General features: G+C 35.6%; 1 protein-coding gene across 9 annotated transcripts in view; it reads right to left on the bottom strand.

Moving 5' to 3' along the window:
- The window catches only part of ATRNL1 (attractin like 1), a 402,227-nt gene that overhangs the window by 315,864 nt on the left and 65,641 nt on the right, over positions 1-20,722 (bottom strand). For all 9 annotated transcript variants that reach the window (XR_014948932.1, XR_014948933.1, XR_004307738.2 and 6 more), the window contains exons 9-13: positions 18,276-18,459; positions 14,107-14,261; positions 5,267-5,351; positions 3,660-3,868; positions 1,280-1,398 (exon numbers count right to left, since the gene is read on the bottom strand). Coding sequence is in view for 6 of the 9 variants with exons in the window: in XM_032445435.2 (XP_032301326.1) it covers positions 1,280-1,398; positions 3,660-3,868; positions 5,267-5,351; positions 14,107-14,261; positions 18,276-18,459 (752 nt within the window). In the remaining 3 variants the exon portion in view is untranslated. The remainder of the gene's footprint in view (positions 1-1,279; positions 1,399-3,659; positions 3,869-5,266; positions 5,352-14,106; positions 14,262-18,275; positions 18,460-20,722) is intronic.

Below are 20,722 nucleotides of genomic sequence, written 5' to 3'. Positions count from 1 at the left end.
AAAGAGAAATTTCAGTGCCATCTTGAATTATTCCATATAATTTAACTGCATCCTAGTTGAGGAAGACTGGACAGGATAACCCCTCATTCTTCAATGTTAGTATACTGTTATAGCTGATGCAGAGATGATTAAAATCATAGTATGCAAAAGTATACAATTTAAGTGAGGTTTTATGGAGAAAAAAATAAAACAGCTTGTTAGTACGGAAACAAGACAGACCTCCAAACAACCTGGCATTGCAAGCCCCTGCTCACAATTACACCAGATTATTATACAGTACAATGATATATCCTAATAATCCACGAGCCTCCACTGCGGTGGAATACAGTGCCCCACTAATGTGCTGATTCATATCAAATAGTGAGCATAGGCAGGTATGTATACATGTATCATCAGTGCACTAGTACAGCTAGTGAAGTCCATCTGTCCAAACAGCAGAGTAGTTTCAGGAAATCTCCATATTTCATAGCCCTGCCAGTCAGTGTCCATCATATATCTGTGACCATGAGGCCAATGCCAAACTGATTGCCAACATGCCTTTAATTATCTGGGCAGTTTCCATGAAGAATACAAAATAAATTCTGTAATTTTATTGCCAGTCTCAGCTGGACGTTCTATGATCTAAACAATAAATTGAAGACTTTGCACAGCTACAAAAACAGGGCTTTCTCCTTGAGATATTTGAGTCCTCAGCTTGTTATCCCATTATGCCATCACAGCATTGTCAAAGCATTTTCAAATTGTAGGACTATGAAAATGAGTAATCAGCCTGATTTGTGCCATTTCTCAATATGGTGCCATTCTGCTGATGCTATTTTGGTAGGTTTATATTGATAGCTTCATAATTCTGCCTCCATAGTCTACCAGACAAAACATTAATTTTGAAATAGCCACATCCAACTTATGGCACCTCTTTTCAAAAATCTTTTGGATACATTTTCACTATCACTTTACCTACTAACTCCACTAAGAGCCTCTGCTACCTGCTTTAAATCCCAGATAAAATGTAAGAAATGATATAGCAGACTAGCACATCAGTTCCTAATTAAGCTGACAGTCTTGGTCATGAACAGTTATGAAAGAAAGATACAGAACTGAGAAGCCGAGTCTGCCCTCTGAAATATTTCTACTGCAAAAGTCGAGCTTTTGTTCAAAACAACCTACTATTTGTTCACTCTTCTATGTAGTGCAACAGGCCTTGGGTTTAGTTAGGGGAAACAAAACAAACAAACAAAAAAAAATTAGCATTAATAACATGACCATGAATTTGCAGACTTACCACACTGCAGTTACTGTTTGCTGAAATGCACTTTTTGTCATCACACCATTGGCACCCATTTGTATTGGCAGTACAACTTGCACAGTCTGCATATCGGTAACATCTGTCATCTGCAGCAGCTGCAATACAAATGAAAGTCAAAAAGAAACACAGGATTATATTTTAAAAACTTGCCTAGAGTATTTTCTGTTACATCCTTTATTTAAACTCTAGCCATCAAATGAGGGTTTAAGCTATTCTGGGAAATAAGTTCTATTCAGTTAATAATATCCTTCAAAAATTCAGCAAGTAACAATCATATTTGAAGGTTAATGAAATGAATATTCACTGATTTGCAGCACAAACTTTTTTTGGACAGTGTGTATATTTAACCTGTAAGAAAGCTTCCTAAACTATTGATTGCTCACTCCTTTAATATAAAAACTAGATTTTCTTTAGATAAAAAAAAAAAAAATTAGATTGCTGTCAGGAAGCAATGGTAAAAGCTTCTAATACAAAAAACTAAGGGAGCTGTTAGCAACACAGAGTCCTTCTAAATTCAGTTATCATCATTAGTCTAGAAATTAGAGAGTTCTGTCATTTCAGTATCAAAAATCTTGGAGGAAAATGTTCATGTCAACTCCTTAACACAAGGCTCAAGAACTTGGACTTAAATTTATGCTATTTAAAACAGTTTGAAACACAAATGCTTTACTTCTGTTATAATTACAAAATCACTATGAACCCATGGAGGAGAATTCCTATCACATCCTACACTAATTACTTTATTTAATGTCTCTGCAACTAGAAACAAGTCTTGGGATCATGAATGTTTAAGAGATTCCATTGCCAGGAAAGGCTTATTATCCAAGAATTGCTCTTTCACAAACCCATTAAAGTTTCTGCTTATGTTTCAATCTTGACCATCATCACTTTTCTGACATGATGCTATCAACCAGATAACACTTGAGCTAAGTAGTGTAAAAGAACAGAATGAAAACACATCTTGGGGCAGAACGTTATCACCTAAAACTGGAAGGATATGGCAGTAGTGAAGATGTGCTGTCCAGTTAGCAAAGGTTTTGACAGATCCAAACAGCTTCTTCAGAACTGCAATTTTCAGCATTCTTGTTACATATATGTTTAGGTGCAGTTTTACCCCAATGCAGAAACATTCAAAATTGGGCCTAACTTTCCTTTTATCTTCAGCCTGACAACATTTTATTTTCATAAACACTTTTTGATACAAAGCTATGCTGGGGTTCTCTTTGAAAAGATCTACTTTCACCTGAGTTATTTCTTAATTTATAGTCTCAGGATCCTTCTTTCCATGAAGAGCTGAAACCTTTTAGATTCAAGATCTCTTAATATTATGAAACTCTACAAAAGCAGTTCTTCAGAAAACTACCCAGATAACCTTTTGGTTAGATAATGCTTCTATTTCCAAGTTTATACCCAGTTCAGAAACAAATAAGAGCTAACAGAATAAATCCCAACCATCATGAAACACTAATAGCAGAACTAATAATTTATAAAGAAGCACTGAAAGTAGACTACCATTTGTACATTTAATAAACAGCCAAAGTTTGGGTGGTGATTTTATATTGTATGCCATGAAAGATGCGAGTAGAAAATAGGTATACGTTGTAGCAGTGCATATGCTGTTCATGTAAAGTATAAGAATTACACTTTCAAAAGCAATTTATTTATGACGTGCCAAAATGCTCAGGAACAAGAGTGCTACAGTTATTCATAATGTTCAATTGCTTTTTCAAACAATATATGGCTATCATAATGCCACACAGAAAATCACCAGGCAAACTCACACCCACTTCAACATAGTGCTGCAAAGGACTAGTTTGTCTCAAGTTTGTCTCCAGCTGTGGCTGAACTCTACACTTCTATACAAACATCCCCATTGACGTATAAACTACTTGAAACACTGATGATTTCCCTTTCCTATTCTGGTACATACAGACATGATAGTGCCATATGCCTGTAATGGTAGCTATCACTTGCAGGGCCATCTGTGCTCTGTCTGCTGAAATCAGAACATGAGGGCTTTTATTTAAATAAACATGTATTTATATACATTATTACATATACATACATTTATATACATTTCTATACGTTCGTCAAACACAGTGTGCAAAATTCAAAGTCTTCTCTTTGAACCCTCCTATATTTTACATTATTTAGCACCTTAAGCTTGTATTGTAAATACAGAAAATTATTTACAACTGCCCCAAAATCAGAGTTCAATAATTGCAAAACATGAATCCCTAAATTGTCATTATCACTAGATTGGCCTGTTGATAGTTTTCTCCCATTTCATTGGATTTGTTTTGTTTTTCCTCTCTCTGTCTCATACACTGCATCAAAAATTTCATACAAGACTTACCTGTTTTCTTCGGACATTTTGCACGAAGGATGTTGTTAGCATTTCCAGATTCCCAGGATTCACAATGTTTCTTGTTCCACAGACACCTTATCCCTGGACGAGCGTTCTTGCACAGCTCTTCATCTCTGAACGCTTCACAGTTTGGAGGCTTGTACACAAGGATGTCATTCAAAAGAACACTTGAAAAACCCCCAAATATGTACATTGACCTATTAAAAAAAAGCAAGCAAATGTAACATATTGTAACTATAAATACATTTCCTTTTTCTTTAGCTGTCCTGATAGACAATAAAAAATAACATATTATAAAAAAAACATTCTTCAGATCTCCCTAGTTAAGACCCTAACAGTGATTGCATTATAGTGATTGATATGCTTTTCTACATATTTCTCCATGGAAGTATAGACTACCAAAAAAATCTCTATATGTTATATCAGTGGCTGATAAATACAAAATGTCTAGAAAGAAGAAAGAAGGGATAGGCAGGAAACAGTACTCATTTTTTAGTTTCATATTGAAAAAATAAAGCGTGTTAAAATCACCTGCAAGAAATGAGGACATTTTCCTTGAAAATTTCAAAGCCTACCAGTAACGCTTAGGGATGGATATCTGGCTTTGGTACAGTAGCAGCTAAGATCAAAAGCAGAAGACCAGAGTTGAGAACTTATTCCTATCTTCTCCTTTAGTATTAAGAGCAGTCTCGATTGAAAGATACTTAGAAAGAACTTGTGTATCTGCTGTATCCTATACTCTTATAATAGACACAATCATATAGTTATCAATATGAGATATTTTTGAAGACTATCTCATAATACATTATCTTCTTAAAACCTTTCTAAAAATACCATTAAATTCAAGAAAGGCAACAGTCACTTTCACCTTGAACCCAATTCACTGAATAATTACATCTCTTGAGTATAAGACATAGCTTAGTTGTTTAAAAGCAGCAAATATCAGAATGTGAAATCTGTTGCTAAATTTGCTCATTTCCCCGATATTCTCTTAAGTAACTTTTGCTGATTATTTTCAAGTGCTGTGTTACAGCTTACTGCTTTGTTTTTATTAAAATCTGTTAAAATCTTTTTTGAATTATTACACCATTATTTCTGATCCTATATAGAAGATCTGTAGATTGTCTGCCTATACTTAAACAGTGGTCTTATAATGATGCCAACAACATATAGTGATCAATAGTGTGGGACAGTCATCTGCAGTAGCTGAATGTCAGACATTGGGTCATTTGGCAACAAGTAATAATAAGACACACAAACAAACCTGACACACATCCAAGTGAGGATTACAATGGGTCCTGAATTCAAATTCACTGCAGTTCACAACAGTGACAAAACACCTCAGTAAACATGAGAGTTCAAATGAAACAACATTGGAATAGGTTCCACTACATGCCAAATTGCTCGTTAACACTACAGCAGACTGCTGATATGTCAAGCCACTGCTAAGCAATATTTTACATGTTAATAAATTATATCAGTTATATGTCATTAAGCCATACTTCACACAGATATAATTGCTGTCTTTTTTTTTTCTTTTTTTTTTTTTTCATTACAAAAGGTGGTCAAGAAAATTTAAAATGTGCTTCATTTACCCATTACTGACAACAGCAGTGTGACCAAATCTGTTGACATCTCGGTGCAGGTTAGGTTTTGGTAAAACCTTCCACTCATCACAAGCTAAAAGACAAAAGGAAAACATACAGTATTATATAAAATAATCTCAAAATTTGCAACAAAACATGCAGAATGGATTTTATTGGACAGTCATCTATATTTAAAGCATCGAAAAATTTTATCCCCTATTTAACTGTGTTTACTTCCTCTGATCTCGGAGAGGATGTTAAACACACTGTAAGAAGAGACCACCAGCTCTTCATCTCCTTCAAATGTTCTTACATGAGTTCATCACCTGTTGGTCCCACCAACTCTAAAGTACAATTTCTGATTCCGATACCTTTTAGAACTTTCAACACTAGCTTCACGTTGTTGCTCTTTGTTGTTTAGTTCTTATGTTTACTTTGGTTTTTATTTAAGCTATTCTATTAAAATCATCAGGACTTTTTTTCTCCCCCCTCTTTCCCCTGTTTCCATTAGGCAAAAACTGCTTTATCCTACTTTGAACAGAAGCATCCTACAGAGATAACAGTCTGAAAAGTTCCCTGGCATACAAGACTGCATAGAGCACTTTTGAAACCTCATGCTTTCCAGAGTGTTACTGTAATTCCTACAGAGATTTTTACCTAGTAGTACTGAATTCATTTATCTGTACAATTCTAAAGATGAGCATGTCTAAATGAAGTAAGCCTTATGCACACTGAAAACATATTTTTAGATATGAATAACTTTTGCAAGTCGTAGAACTGATTAAATCTAAAGTGATACCACCATATACCACATAGTCCAAGGAGGTCTGCTTAACACAAAAAAAAAAGAAAAAAAGAAAAACAAGAGGAAATTTCAATACATTTCTTCCCTACTCCCTTAGACTGAAAAAAGTAAAAAGAAAACAAAACAAAATAAAATAAAACAAATGGATATTAGGTCATCCAAGAAAGAGAAACTGTCCTTAAGGTCAGTATTATCCAGCATCAAAATTGTTCTAATGCTGGCCACCCTGATCCTGCTCTCACTTTTACTGTCAGAACACTTCAGCTCTGCTCTGGCACATCAGATGCAGAAAGCCATTCACAGCAGCTCTCTGTCCAGTTTGCTTTCCGTAATAGAACCACACTGACACAGCCTGGTGGAAGGTCACTGAAGGGTGAATTATGGCACATGAGAGGAGACACAGACAGGGACAACGCTGCAGTAATAAGCTGCTTGGGGGACCAAGGCTTCCCCAGAGCAACAGCAACAGAACAGAACAACAGTAATGCAATTGGTCCAAGCAGCAATAATTTCAGTATCATACCCTGAGTGAATTTAGGAATTTGAAGTTTTTGAGTTTTTGTTCACTGTCTTAGTGGGCCAACAGATGTCAGAATCCACTCTCTCAACATCCACATGCTGTCACTGTAACGTTTAACATAATACGATTGTATTTTTAATACACAGCATCTCTCCACTGTTCCCTTCTGTTATTCTCTTCTTAAATGGAAATGTACATCATACCAGAGAGATGTTCTTGAACAGTGTCTATAGCAGAGCTCACAGTAGAAGATCATCAATTAATTGTTTATGATCACAAGGTTCAGATGAGGCTGAGAATAATATTAAACATAAAAGTTCTGTATCCACTGTATATCAGAGTAACATTGGCATTTGATGCTTCTATGATGTTTGAATCATCTGACAGCTTAAGACCAGCAACAGTACTATTTATTGGAAAATAAAACTGATCAACAATTGTGTGTTCAATTTTTATTCCAAGAATGTATTTTCATTTTAAAAGCTATAAAGTTTCAACACATCAGCAAAATCTTTGTGTTGTACTGCAAAACCAGAATATTACTGCTGCTGTAAGTCATTGTACCTTAACAGAAACAGCACGTCTCAGCTCATGTCAATGATGGTAAAGAAAACACTTAAAGAAAACATTAAACTTTCAGTCCATCTAGGAAAGCATTGCATGGTGTTTTTTTTTCTTTGTACACACATATACAAATAGTTTTTTCTTGTACTTAGAATCTTACTTAAGAAAAAAATGGGATTTAACACTGAAAGAAAACCATAAAACCATAATAAAGACCCATTTTCAGATAAGAAACCCTTGAGGGCTTGAGATATAATAATTCCTAGCTTGCTGACGATATTTGTCAAACTGGCAGTTCTTTTCAATAGAGTACAAGAGGAAAGGGAGGAGGGAAGCACGTTACAAATAGCCTTCCCTCTTATCTCCTCCAAGCCTTCTCACTGACTGCTGAACACTGAACAGGCCATTGTGCAAGAAAAAATACAGCTGTGGTACTATAAATTCCTCATCAGAATTTCTCTGCAAAGACTGGTTGATGTGAAACACAGATAGTTAACTAACAGCTGGCGTGGGGCTCTTACTTGGTAAAAAACAAAAAGAAAAATCAAATAAAATTCATCCATGCCTATCATCTTGAAACTTCTTTTGAAGATCTCAAAGTACTCAAAGTAGAGAAGCTGATTGGTATCTTATCAGCCTACTGTCCCTGGCAATGCCCAACGTCACTTTCAAGTCTGAGCAGCAGCACCAATGCCAGCTCAGAACTTGCAGATGGAATCTGACAAGATGCTTACACTGTTTCTTTTTAAAGGACAGAAAGAGTTCATAATTCCAAAATACAATAGAAGGAAAAATACTTATTTTCTATAACTCCATACTAGTTAGAGTAATGACCCAAGATATAGAAGAAACAGGATCATTTCCTGCCCAGTGGGACTTAAACCTAAAGCTTTCATCTCAAAGAAAATGCTCTAGCCCTTCAAGCTAGGTGGCTCTTCACCACTCTGTTACTGCTGTTTCACTGAACAAGAAAAGAAAAATTAAAAAGAGAATATTGTCAGAAACAGGGAGGAAATGGAAGCATTGCTCCAGCCTCATCTTTGTTAGTGCAGTCTAAAAACAGGCAGAATTCTGTACCTTACTTCCAGAATCTGTATTTCTGAACTGGAAGACAAGGTAGGAAGTCTCTAGAGATATATGTCAGTGTATCAGTATAACTGACTGATATATTTAGAAGCACATACAGAAGTAAATAACCATCTAAATCACCTGAGTTAGGCAGAAGCAGAAAACTTATTTTCCGACACATGCTGAATAAATATATTCCTTCGTTCAGGTAATCAGCTCTTACTCTCAGCAAACGTGTTTGAAACAGCATGAATTTAATTTTAACTACAGATGTAACATATACATCAGAGTCTATAACTATAACTATAAGCTAAAATTAAATGAGAGTTTAAACAATTTATTTTACAAGTACACAACAATTAAGAACTATTTTTATCATGAAATAAAAGCATTTTGATTACCACTGAATGGGCAACCAGTTGGTACCACTGAAGTCAATCTCAGTGGTCAATTTTTAAAATGCTTTCCAAACTTCAGAAATTCAGTTTTTAAACTTTGGGTAGCAAAGGAAAAAAACCTTAATACTATACAAATAACGTCTTTTAAAAGCAAATTTATATATTTATTATTTATTATATTTTTAAAAGTCGGTAGAAATCCTGAATGTAGAAGAATTTACAAAAGAATCTTATCTTAAATGCACGTTAGTGCATTAAATCTCACTCTCCTATAAATACAAGCAAACCTGCAATACAGCTACCACCAGAAGAGGGCATGCAAGCAGCTGCCACATTGCAATGATTTGAGAGTTGGTTGGGTTGCTTTTTTTTTTTGTTTTCGTAGAGGTTCTCTGCCTGTCGTTCCGCACACATTCCAGGAGAACCAGACACAGTGCTTTAAACAAAAAGGCAGAGACTCAGTGCTCCATACAGTGAAATGGCAATAACTGCCTCAGGGATACAGAAATATATTTACTATCATTACCATTTGACCACAGACTAAAATCAATACCCTATTTTTTTTAAAAAAATAAGCTTTTGTTTTCGTTGCTTGTTTTTTAAGTACTAATCTAAGCAGTTAGAATCTCCCTTTTCTGTCTCACTACTACTACATAAAATACAACTTCAGATACTTCTTATGCTATGATAAGAATAGAAATGTAAAAGAATTAGGCTTGAAGTGATGTGATGCTGAGTATTACTCCTAAGTCATGGTTTCAGAAGAGAAAAAACATTAATCACAATGGGCTGGAAACAAGTTCTTCAATATGTGCTCCTGAGTGTCATTCTGAGTGTGTATAAAACATAGTCAGTATTGTTTTAAAAAGTCTTTCAACAACTTCCCCAACTTGAAAATTGAGCTCTTTTTATGACTACCAAGACCCACACATACACATCTTTCTAACTGCTCACCCCACCATTTAGTGATCACTTAATTTTGTCCAATTCCTCCAATTTCCACATTTTTGAGAAAAACTGTGGTTTCAACTAATATTTTTGAAAAGCTAAATACACTGAGAAAAAGAGTATATTTCCAGTGGTGTTAGTATCATAAAAATATGAATCAGATTTATATAGCTATGCTTCAATAAATCCATCAGTTCTGTGGTATCAATTACGGAGCAGCATAAGGAAAACAAACACATGAAACACACTTTAAATCACCTCAAAAAATTCACAGATTGAGAATGAAAGTGAAATAATAAAGCCAGAATGCTGCCCCCTCTCTTCTACCCAAGCATTTAAGAGAGAACAGAGCAAGGTGAGATTTTTGTTCCAAAACCCATTATCAAATGTACTCATGGCACAAAGTTGTTTGTGGTTATAGCCCTGAAAATGGAGCATCGCTGAGTGTTCACAACATGACTGTCATTATGATGGACATCCCATGTACGTCAGCTTTCTTTTACATACTGAACAGGTAACTGTAGCACTCCAGTGACCAGTAGGTAAAGAAAAGCCATAATCATCAGCAGCTAAAAACAGGTCTAAGAGAGCATCCAAGGCAGTAGCAACCTTGTTCCCATTGTTATGGTTCCTTTTCAGCCTCATATAAGCACAGTCAGGAAAAAACTCCTCATCTCCCCAAGGATAACCATTTGAGGATCTTTACACAAAGCTACCAGAGCAATAGAAGACAACAAACACATAGCAAAGAACATGTCTGTAGAACTCATGTGGCAGACTTCTCATTGTTCTGATGTTTGTTTGTTTTTTAATAAATATGTGAAATAATATTGAATTATAAAAATAAGGGCAGCACAGTTTTTATAGCGCCTCCAGATTTCTGAGTCTTCAGCATTAACAAATATATTCAGATGCAGGAAGCATTTAAAATTACTGAATTCAGCTCTTTCTTGGCTCATGGCACTTAAAGCATCTAAAATTTATGTATGTAAACTAAGTTTAGTACCTAGAGAGCAATGGTAGGCTTAAAAAAAAAAGATGAATATAATCATTCTATTCCAAGCCTTGTGAAATGAATTGCTCTCTGGAAATAATTATTTCCCGACACTGACTTTAGGTGGAGCCCCGATTACTAGTTAATATTAGAAGCCAGCCCATCAGACACCAAAAATTAATTCAGATAAATGTCTCCAAATCGTTATTTCACATTAATATGAAAAACAGTAAGCATTTTCATGGATAATAAAAAGCTGAAGCACTACCCATAAAACTATGCCATATATAATACAAGATATTATCAAAAGTATTCTGTAGCTCAACTTAAACATAAATAGTAGAGCCTCTATCTCTAGGACTCAGCTGGTTTCTAGACATCATCCTTTGCAAGGTATCAAAGAAACATGATATCGATAACACAGTATATTTTGCCTTCCAATCATTCAAAGCTCATGATACATGCAAGACAAATAAATTCTGAAATATACTCATTCTCTATTTATCAAGTTCTTAGATAAATAAGTATTTACTGCTTTCTGAATAAGTATGTCTGTATCTAATGTGTGCCGTGAGACTGTGTATTTAATTTGGCCAAATGAATAATACAGAAGATTAAGCTTGCATCAAATCAATCCTTATAGAATTTTTTAAGAATAGTTACTACATCTGTTCCCTTTTGGACTTCTCCAGCAAGAAAATGCATGGAAGATATGACTTTTAACCAGCATATTAAATATTGTAATTAACTAGGAAAAAAAAAAAAAAAAAACAGATCCTGTTGCAACCAAGAAGTGTACTTAATGGTCATGAACTAGAATAAACAAAAATATGTCCTGGTGTGTGAAAGTCCAAAGGTTGCGCTTATTCACATCCTAGGACTCATATTACTTGTTTTCAACTGCAAGTTCTATAAGCAAATGTACAGCACTAAGTAATATTGTTTTCTAACAGAGCAGGATAGTCGTGCTTCATTAACAATTAAAACCAGCTGTAACCTTAACTAGTGGGAAAAATCATTAACTTACTCCATCAGATACCTACACACAAAAAGCTACAGAAATGTAGTACAGAAATAAAGTAAAAATAAAAATAAAGCTGTTCTGAGGATTTATTCACATACCTGCTGAAACTATCAAGTTAGAGCACACATTCCATGTAATAAATTTACCATTTGTTTTGTTATGAGAGCAAGCACAGAGTGGTTGATAGATACACAAATCCATAAAGAGACATCAGCTAATCCCTATAAAAAGGGTCACGTCTCACCTCTTACTAGAACTGTAGCCAGATGACAAACACTTGCCAAAAGCAGATGTGTTTGCTATCTACAAGCGATTCTCAGCAGGATCCAGTGTAAGTATTTCCAGAATTTTAGCTCTCAGGACAAGTGGTTGTGCTTTTTGGCCAAATATGACCTGTGTGTTTATATTTGTAGAATTTGCATAAAATAGGAACATGAACAAAAGAGAAGGGAAAACTGTTTAAGGCAAGAACAGGGGCAATAAACAGAAACCACTGTAGACTCCTAAAAATTGCCCAGGTTTACTGCCTGCACAATCTTATGCAGAGGCATTTTTAAAACAACCGCACAGCTCTCACAGTAGGCAATGGCTGGAAACATTTAAGAACAACAGCCTGCACCCATCTGGTCTTCTCTGGAGATTTTTGCCTTAAACAGTATTCCTCCAAAGTTTATTCTTTTCATATATTTATAAACAACAACCTTTTCTGCTCTCAACTACTCTCTTGTAAAATAAAATATACCACATCCTTTTATTCTCATCTCACAATGGATTTTCATGCTTCAATCAACCTTAATACCCATGCAGAGTCTAACTTGAGTCTGTTTGTATTAAACACTTGCTTCACAAATTCTTCAAAAATTCTTCTACAAAAATATCTCCCAGGTCCTGAAAATTGAATTCTTCTCTGTGTGTTTATTTCAATAGATCTGCATAGCCTATCATCACAGCACAATGGCACTCCAATAGGACACACAAGCCATTGTCAACCCCAGAACCCCAGCTCATAGGAAACAATTCTTACACATCCTAACTGCATGACTTCCTAACTGCATGTTCCATCTGATGCTACTTCATGACAGCTGTTGCTATCAAATCATCTCATTCTCCATGTATGACAACTCAGACCCCTCCCACCTTCTTGGTGCTATCAAAGTCTATGTGACTTTTTGTTTTTTGTAGTAGAGGGTTTAGTTTGTTTTGTTCAGGCTTGGCAGGGGGGGAAGGATGAGGAGAAAGAGAAGAGCAAAGAGAGGTTTTACTTCAGCTTTTGAGCTCCAGTCACTGAGAATTTTAATCCACCATTTGTACCTCTGTAATGCATACTAGCAGCTTCACAGGGTCTCAACTGTATTCATTTATTTTTAAGCACTTGAGGCTCAGACATCCAAAACTAAAATTCTTCTAACAAAGCACATACAGCTTAATAACTTTTCTGTCTGTGAAAAGAAGGCTTATTTTTAACATAACTATGTAAGTGCCCCATATTCTATTACCAGCCTGACTCACTTAATGTCACTATCTCATTAGCCTATGTGGGGGAGTAGCCACGAAAACTCTCCTTCCACTTTGCAAGTTTGCTCATTCTAGATTGTGTGTGAGGTATTGTTTCATCTGAAAAAACATTCATCAAGGTAGTCATCACGATCAAATGTTTTTTCAGTCTCAAAAGTGGGAATCTTAAATAATACTCTAATCTGAAACATATGGGAAAAAGAGTGGGTGAGAGGAGCTTGTCAGAGGAAGATATCCAGCACAATGCACATATCATGGCTATCAGTTCAAGCTGACTCAGCTACAGCCACTAACTTCACACAATCGCTCTCCCAAGGGTCTGATTCTCCTCAGCTTTTGTTGATCCTGTTTTGTCTTGTCCTCATGCCATTTGCCTCTTTCTGATGCAGACTTCCTACATGTCCTCACAGCTCTATACTCGTGATAGCTCCAGCTTCCTTAGTTTTTTGACCATCACAACCTGACCAGGGCCTCACCTTTCAGACCACTGCCTACTTTGTCTTTTCCATGTCTCTTTTTTGGTCAGGGCACTTTGATATAAGCACTAAGTAGTGTGTTTCACAAAATGCCCCCAGTTTCAAACCATTTAAGGAACTTACTTAGGGGGAAACATTTTCTTAAAATTCCAGCACTGGCCTTTGTAAGTACCAGGTAGACAGACATTCAGTATGAAAAACAAACTGACATTTGTTGGTTATATTCATTAGACAGTCTTTTCAACACTTTTTGACAACAGCAAAATGCACTTTTTGCAATTAATATAGAAATATCTCCTGTTCATAGGAGAACATTATTCAAATGAAAACAAAATCCACCATTTTAGATAATATGTTTTGTCCCACAAAACAAAGCCTAAAGACTATTCAGAAACAGAAGTTTAATTTCAGTTTTACAGAAGAATTTGTAAATAACTTTAAGGTGTTTGTGATGAAGACATTATAGGAATACATTAGGTGGCAATTTGAAAGCAACAGTGATTTAAAATTCAGTGAAAAAGAGAAAACAATACATACCTATGTCATATGCAAGAAAGTCAGCAGAAAAGCACTTTGCTCCATTACTCAGGGAAGTATCATTATGAGTATTTCCACCAAAAATGAGCATAGCTCCATTGATTAAGGCAGCTGAATGTAGATACCTTGCAAAACCACTCTCTTTCAGAATAGTCCTGCAAAATATAAGAGCAACATTATACATAACAATGCTTGGAAAAGTCATGTGTGCTGCACACTAAGAAAATTTAGGGTGAAAACATCTATGGCTGAAAAAAACACCGTGAAAACACTGAAGGTATTACCCAGTAAACAGGTAACTTTCATTGTTTTTTAAGACTATGGCTTTGTTCATGTTGTAACAAATACACACTGAAAAAAATACACCATATTTTAAATCAGTCAGTCAAATGGCTTTTCTGGAAAAAAAGTATGTTTTACAGTCTCCAGAAATTATTAACGATATGATAAATTTTACAACTGATTAAAAATCCATTTTTTTAATTCATTTATAATCTTATATTTCCCCAGCCATGATAATTTTTTCTTCAGTAAGTGTAATAAAGAATGCTTGGTAAGGCTAAAAGAATATTCAGATCATCCCAAGTATTAGAAGCAGGCAAACATTCTTTTCTCAACACTCAAACCTGGAAAAGAAATGGTAGAAGTCATTCCAGTTCAGATGGAAAACACTCACACCACTTTGTCCATATATTCACTTTGCCAGACTCAAACACAGAATTTCAGCACACAAAAATTCAAGCACATGGAAAACGATTCATCATTTCCTCTCCCTCCAACTGTTTTGACCTGTGCAAATGGCCTGCCTTGCGCTGGGGAACAACGTAGGTCCAGAAGTACCCCAGCCTATAAGTACTACAAATTTAGAGAGATTTCAAAAGTGTTTCAAGCACAGCCAATAAATTTTAGCAAAGGAAAGAGTAAAAAATTGTCAATTGTGCCATCATGAATTATTTAAGTAGAACAGCTGTAGACACATTTGTGAAAAGCTGCTTTGACAACCAGAGCAAAATAGTATGTATATTCCTATAGAGAACTTTTGTTTACATAACTTTTAAATGGACAAGTCTGAAGTTTAAAATTCCACTCCAACCTATACTGTTGTGTACCCATACAATTAACCTGTTTTGTCATTCATTTCCTGTAACGAAATTCCTTCTCACTGAACAGTATTGTCTGCCTTGGATCACAATGGTAATATTTTTTCAATAATTTTTACAGTATTACAAGGACTGGGAGAGTCTAAGGTATGACTCATTACTTTGACATAATGATTTGAATTAATTACCAAAACATCAATTTTGTTGTTCTTTGCTGGGGATTTTTTGTTGGTTTTTGTGTTCTCGGAAAAAATTTTTAGTTAATTTATTTTTTTTAAGTGGATTTTTTGTTCTTCTTATTTCTGAATAACGTACTTTAAACATATTGTACCACATGGATGCATCTTTCTCAATATAAGTTTGATAAAGAACATACAGGTAGATATACTGGGAAGGCATACTCAAAAAAAACAATATCTGGTTTCAACTCATCAGTTATGGTATGGGAAACTGTTGATGACAGCGTGAACCTCTGATTAACCACCTGAAGCAAGCAATGAGTCAGCTGGGGGAGCATAGGTGAGGGTAATTCAGCTGTGCTACCAGAAGTGGTGGAGCTTGACTCTACCTCTCCCAGTTCTCAAGTAAGGGCTGACTACCACTAAGGCAGGATCTCTTTCTCTGGAGATCACTCCTTTGTGGAGTTTACTGTAAACCTTCAGCATTGGTGAGCATTTTCCCTTTATCCTTCTATCACAATAATCTTTTGTACAAAAAATCTGGCTTAGCCTCTGTTTACCTGTCAACTGTACAGTTACGAAAGTACAAAAATCAGAAATGACAAGAAAAACGAATAAGGTATTTTTCACTGTTACTTTCTACTAGTAATGGAGAAAATATTTCCACTAAGAGCTGAAAGTATGATAACACCCAACACATGCTGTTCTTAACCATTCTGACCAGAGATTTCTTCGCAAGTCTTTTTCTTTATGGTGTTTCTCAACTCCAATCTCCCAGTTTGCATTACTTGCCATATGCCATTATCCAGCCTTGCAGCTGTCTACAAATGCCTTTCTTGGTCACTGAAAACGTAAACAGCCATGCACTGCCTTGGAGAAAACCAAGGATTCTGCTCTCCACTGGGGCTGCATTAACAATCCCAGCAATTATTATTAGGGTAACCTAGTTGCCTACTTGAACCATGGCGCTCCAGCCCCCACGTAGATTTGTTGTGGCGATCTCTCTCCTCGACCTTTTTAATATTGCTTGCTCAATTTCACCCTTTCACACAACAGTTGCTTTTTCCCCCAAGAATCAACAGAAGCAGAAGTGTAATACAAATACAGATTTGTTAATTTGGCCATGATTTTCACTATTCATCAGCATCAGTGATGAGAGCAATCATCAGAACTCTCCAAAACATTTCAACCCTATGCAAATAAGGCACCTCAGCACACTTCACACTGAATTCATAATCTACACACATATACATGTATCTGCAAGCAGCGGTTGCAAACAGTAGTCCCAGTTAACTATATCGATGCTAGATGTTGTAGACAGCAGCGTGATGTTATATGGTAACTGAAACACCCAGCAGGAAGCAGGTAGTTCCAGGGTATCAGGCCATCACTTAAGTCCCCACTACCAACTGCAGCATCATGCAAGTAATGCAAAGCAATGGAAGCACTGCAAACACTGATCGCACATCAGAAATAATGTTCACCCTAGGAAACAACTTACTACCCCCTCATATTTTAAGAAATACAAAGCTTATTCCTAAGTGATACGCAGAAAATGAAAACTCATGAGCCTTTGAATAAAACAGTTGATTGGCTTTGCACGCCAAGACATAGAATAGCATGTGAACCTCAGCCAGATGGGACCGAGAAAGAGGAGATGGATAAGAGAGAAACAGAAGCAGTGAGCACAAGCAAATACATGTGTGGGAAAATAAACAGGCACAAGGGTATGAGAACCAGCTGTGACACCACCTCTGCCTTATACACCACTCTTCCAGTGATGCATTCAAGCTCAATTGCCTCACTGAGTATTCTGAATAGTTTATAAGCTCACTGATACATTAACCAATTAACCATTACTGCGAGGTAGTGTCTTTGACCCATCCCCTCTGCCAGTTTTCACTCCCATAGTATGAAATCTTCATGAAACAAATTTGACTTATGCACTTTACAAGCTGCCAAGAATACGACATTAATATAAGCACGGAAGCATTCATTAATAGTTACGGCAGTAATAATGAATAATAATTTTATATTATTATATTGTTGAATAGATTTTCAAAGGATACAATATCACTTTGATCCGAGAACAAGTAAGAGAGCTTTAAAATTTTAGCAATTTAAAAATATATTAAAGGGAACAAAAAAAACTGTACAGTGCTGCTAACTGCTGTGAGCAAGTAGCATTCAAAATAAAGAGCCTCAGCAAAACCATACCCACATCATTTCCAACAGGCTGATCTGAGAGCAAGTCTTGCATGCTTTAAGTTAAGCCACTAGTGCTCAAGGCAAACATTAAACTGCAAGATGAAAATGTTTCAAGAAATAGATCTTTGTCTCACATCATCTTTAAGAAGAAAAAAGAAACAAAAGCATTTAAGGTCAGTTTACATATAAAACACATAAGGAGCATTCAGAAGTTAAAATAGACTTGATGAACAAGGAACTGACAAAAATAGAAACACCAAGAACAAAAATCACTACGAAGCCTATTCAACAACCAGAACATTTTCCTTCAGATAATTTAACCTTCAAATAACAGTTCTCAAATTTCTATACTTATTTACATAACTTGTGCATGAATGTGCCACAGCAGTATAGTCATATCATGTGGATGCAACACAAGTGCTATCTCTGCATGGTGGTTATGTACGAATAGGAGAACCTTTAATACACACGTAGACTTTCCTCCTTTCTTTCAGTGTGCAGCACCATTAATCCACTGGTTAAAGCCCAATCCTCCTCATAATTCTTCAGTTTTGTTGCAGAGAACGTGTCTTGCCACATGCAAAGGACACAGTCTCTTGTGTGACATTACTAGAAGCTTCTTTTATGCTTTTCTTACACAGTATCAAATAATTTACTTTGCTCAATTACAAACCCAACTTACCATGTTCTAGTATTAACTTCATATTTGTAAAGATCATCCACCAATCCATATTTATTGCCAGGTAATGCTTTGTATCCACCATGGACATAAATAGATTTTGTCAGTTCATCATAGACACTAGTATGGCCATATCCACCTTGTACAATTGCTCCTTTTGTTTCTGGTACAAGCCAAGAATTTGACCCTGGAATATATGTACAGAAGACACAGGTTTAAGGCTTACTAATACTAATGTGCAACACTAGACATTCAGCACAAAGAAAGAAAACCAGAAAACAAAAATCCTGGACCTTTTGGAAAATACAAAACAGTGGAATTTAGTTACTCGCAGCCTTAACTTAGTCCCACCAGAGACGGCTAGTGAAAATTAAGCACCTAATAAGCTGTATTATGAACACCTGAGGGGAAACCATCTGTAAAAGCCTGAAACTGAACTGCTGTGGGCTCACAGAAGTGCGTAAACTAAAGTAGCTGTAGGTATGTACACATACAGAGACTACACACTACTGAACTGTAAAACTACTGAGCTAAAATCAGTTTTCAACTAACGTTTATTAGTAATGTAACTACAAACATATCTATTCAGTCACTGAAGACTCACAAATAATAATTTGAAAGCAGCTCTTTAAACTGGCACTTAAATCCACCTTTTAACATGACATCATTAGTAAATACAAAGGGATATCAAATAAACCCACTCACAATAGCTGTTACAAGATGAAAAAAGCAACTGGAAAATATTTGCTGCAGCACTGAAAAAAGTTGAAGGTAACTGAGTAACTTGTTGCCTGTAGCCCTAAAATATGCATTTTTCCCCCTAGTCTTTCCAGATGATGATAGAAGCCACACAAAGAACAAGCCAAAAGATGAGTATTTTGTGTAAAAGCCACCTTATTCAAAAGAGGCTGTGATAACGAGGATGCCAGTTCTGCAGAATGGGAAATGAGAAAAAATAATTCACTTACAGTTTCTTGAAGATTATGCAAGCAAAATTGAAAGCGCGGACAAGGACTTCACATGAGGAATAGTCTCTTCCTAATTCTTAGCCTACATTGGTTACTTTTATAAAGATATTTATACAAAACTAGCACACACCACCATACACCTCATCTCAAAGTTATACTCTATTTCAGTTTTCGATCATCTGATACTGTATAAGGATTTTAAGATTACCTCTTTTTCCTCCTGATTTGACTATGCTGTGAAAAGACTCATTACTTTCTGCTATTACTGCCACTATTCCACTTTCACTAAAGAGTTTCCAGGCACTGCATCTATAAACAAGTTACATTTTTTTCAGTAACAAAATCGAATTCTGTGCAATGCAAGACAGCACTTTTATTCCTAAGTGCTTATAACAAATGAGAAAGTATGGATTGAACTGGAAGACTTATGCCAATTTTTCATGTGTGCACACTAACGATATTTTTTATAATATACACTTTTTTTACATTATTGATATCTACTGCAATGTAAGTTGTATTTTACTCCAATCTCCATCTTGGATTTTATCAAGCTATTAAGAACTGCAACTCCGAACACAATCATTAGAATTGTACCAGTAATACTGTATTTTACATACATATTACCTTGCTAACAGATTTATTTGATACAACTTACATATGGGGACCAGTGAAAAGTCAGCCTGCTGATGTGCCTTCTTATCACCAACCCCATCCTGATTTTTCCATTTAAATACTAATCAGTCCATAATATCACCATATATGACTTTCAGGGTGAAAAAACTACTACTACATTACATAGTCAATACTATCATGAAAGTTTACTTGTATAATATAACATTTTGTGTTTATATCTGACTGGTTCATGTGACAACTAGGATATTTTTGCAGCAAAATTGCATATTGTACAGCTCTCCAGGATTTGTGTAGAAATATGAATTGCTGTTCTATCTTGTTTATAAAAAACAAAAAATATGCTATAACAAAATTTTAAGAGGTTCAGAAGCATCTTTCCAAAGTAAATCAAAAGGAGTATTCCTTTCTGTTTTTCCTCTAAGATTTAGCTGAACCATTTGAACTTTGACTTCAAAAACTGAGAAGACATTCATTGTTGATGTCTTCTGTGATGCTTTGCCATCTTAATATCGAATCATTCAGTGCAAAAAGTATTTTCTGAAACAATTCTGTCTGAATTTCAAGGCATTGCTCAACTTACTAATAGGAATCTTCATTTTCTTTTTCTTTAAACACATAAATCCAATCATTAAATGCATTTTCAATAACTCTTCTCATACTAAAAGGCATCCCACTCTTGCTACCATTCTATCAGTATAAATACTTGATTGACCAATCAATTCTGCAGCCTCAAGGGCTTAAAAAGCCAAATCAGCCCAGAACTCACAAGATTACTACTCTTACTATTCTGATGCAATTTATAGTTAAAAACCAGACTTTCTTCAGCAGCTCTGCTTCTTTCTTGTGCTT

Source organism: Coturnix japonica, chromosome 8 (assembly GCF_054131305.1).
Source record: "Coturnix japonica strain WE chromosome 8, WE-NBRP24, whole genome shotgun sequence".
Taxonomy (NCBI): Eukaryota; Metazoa; Chordata; class Aves; order Galliformes; family Phasianidae; genus Coturnix; species Coturnix japonica.
The sequence above is the reverse complement of the archived record's forward strand: the minus strand, read 5'-3'. Positions and strand labels throughout refer to the sequence as shown.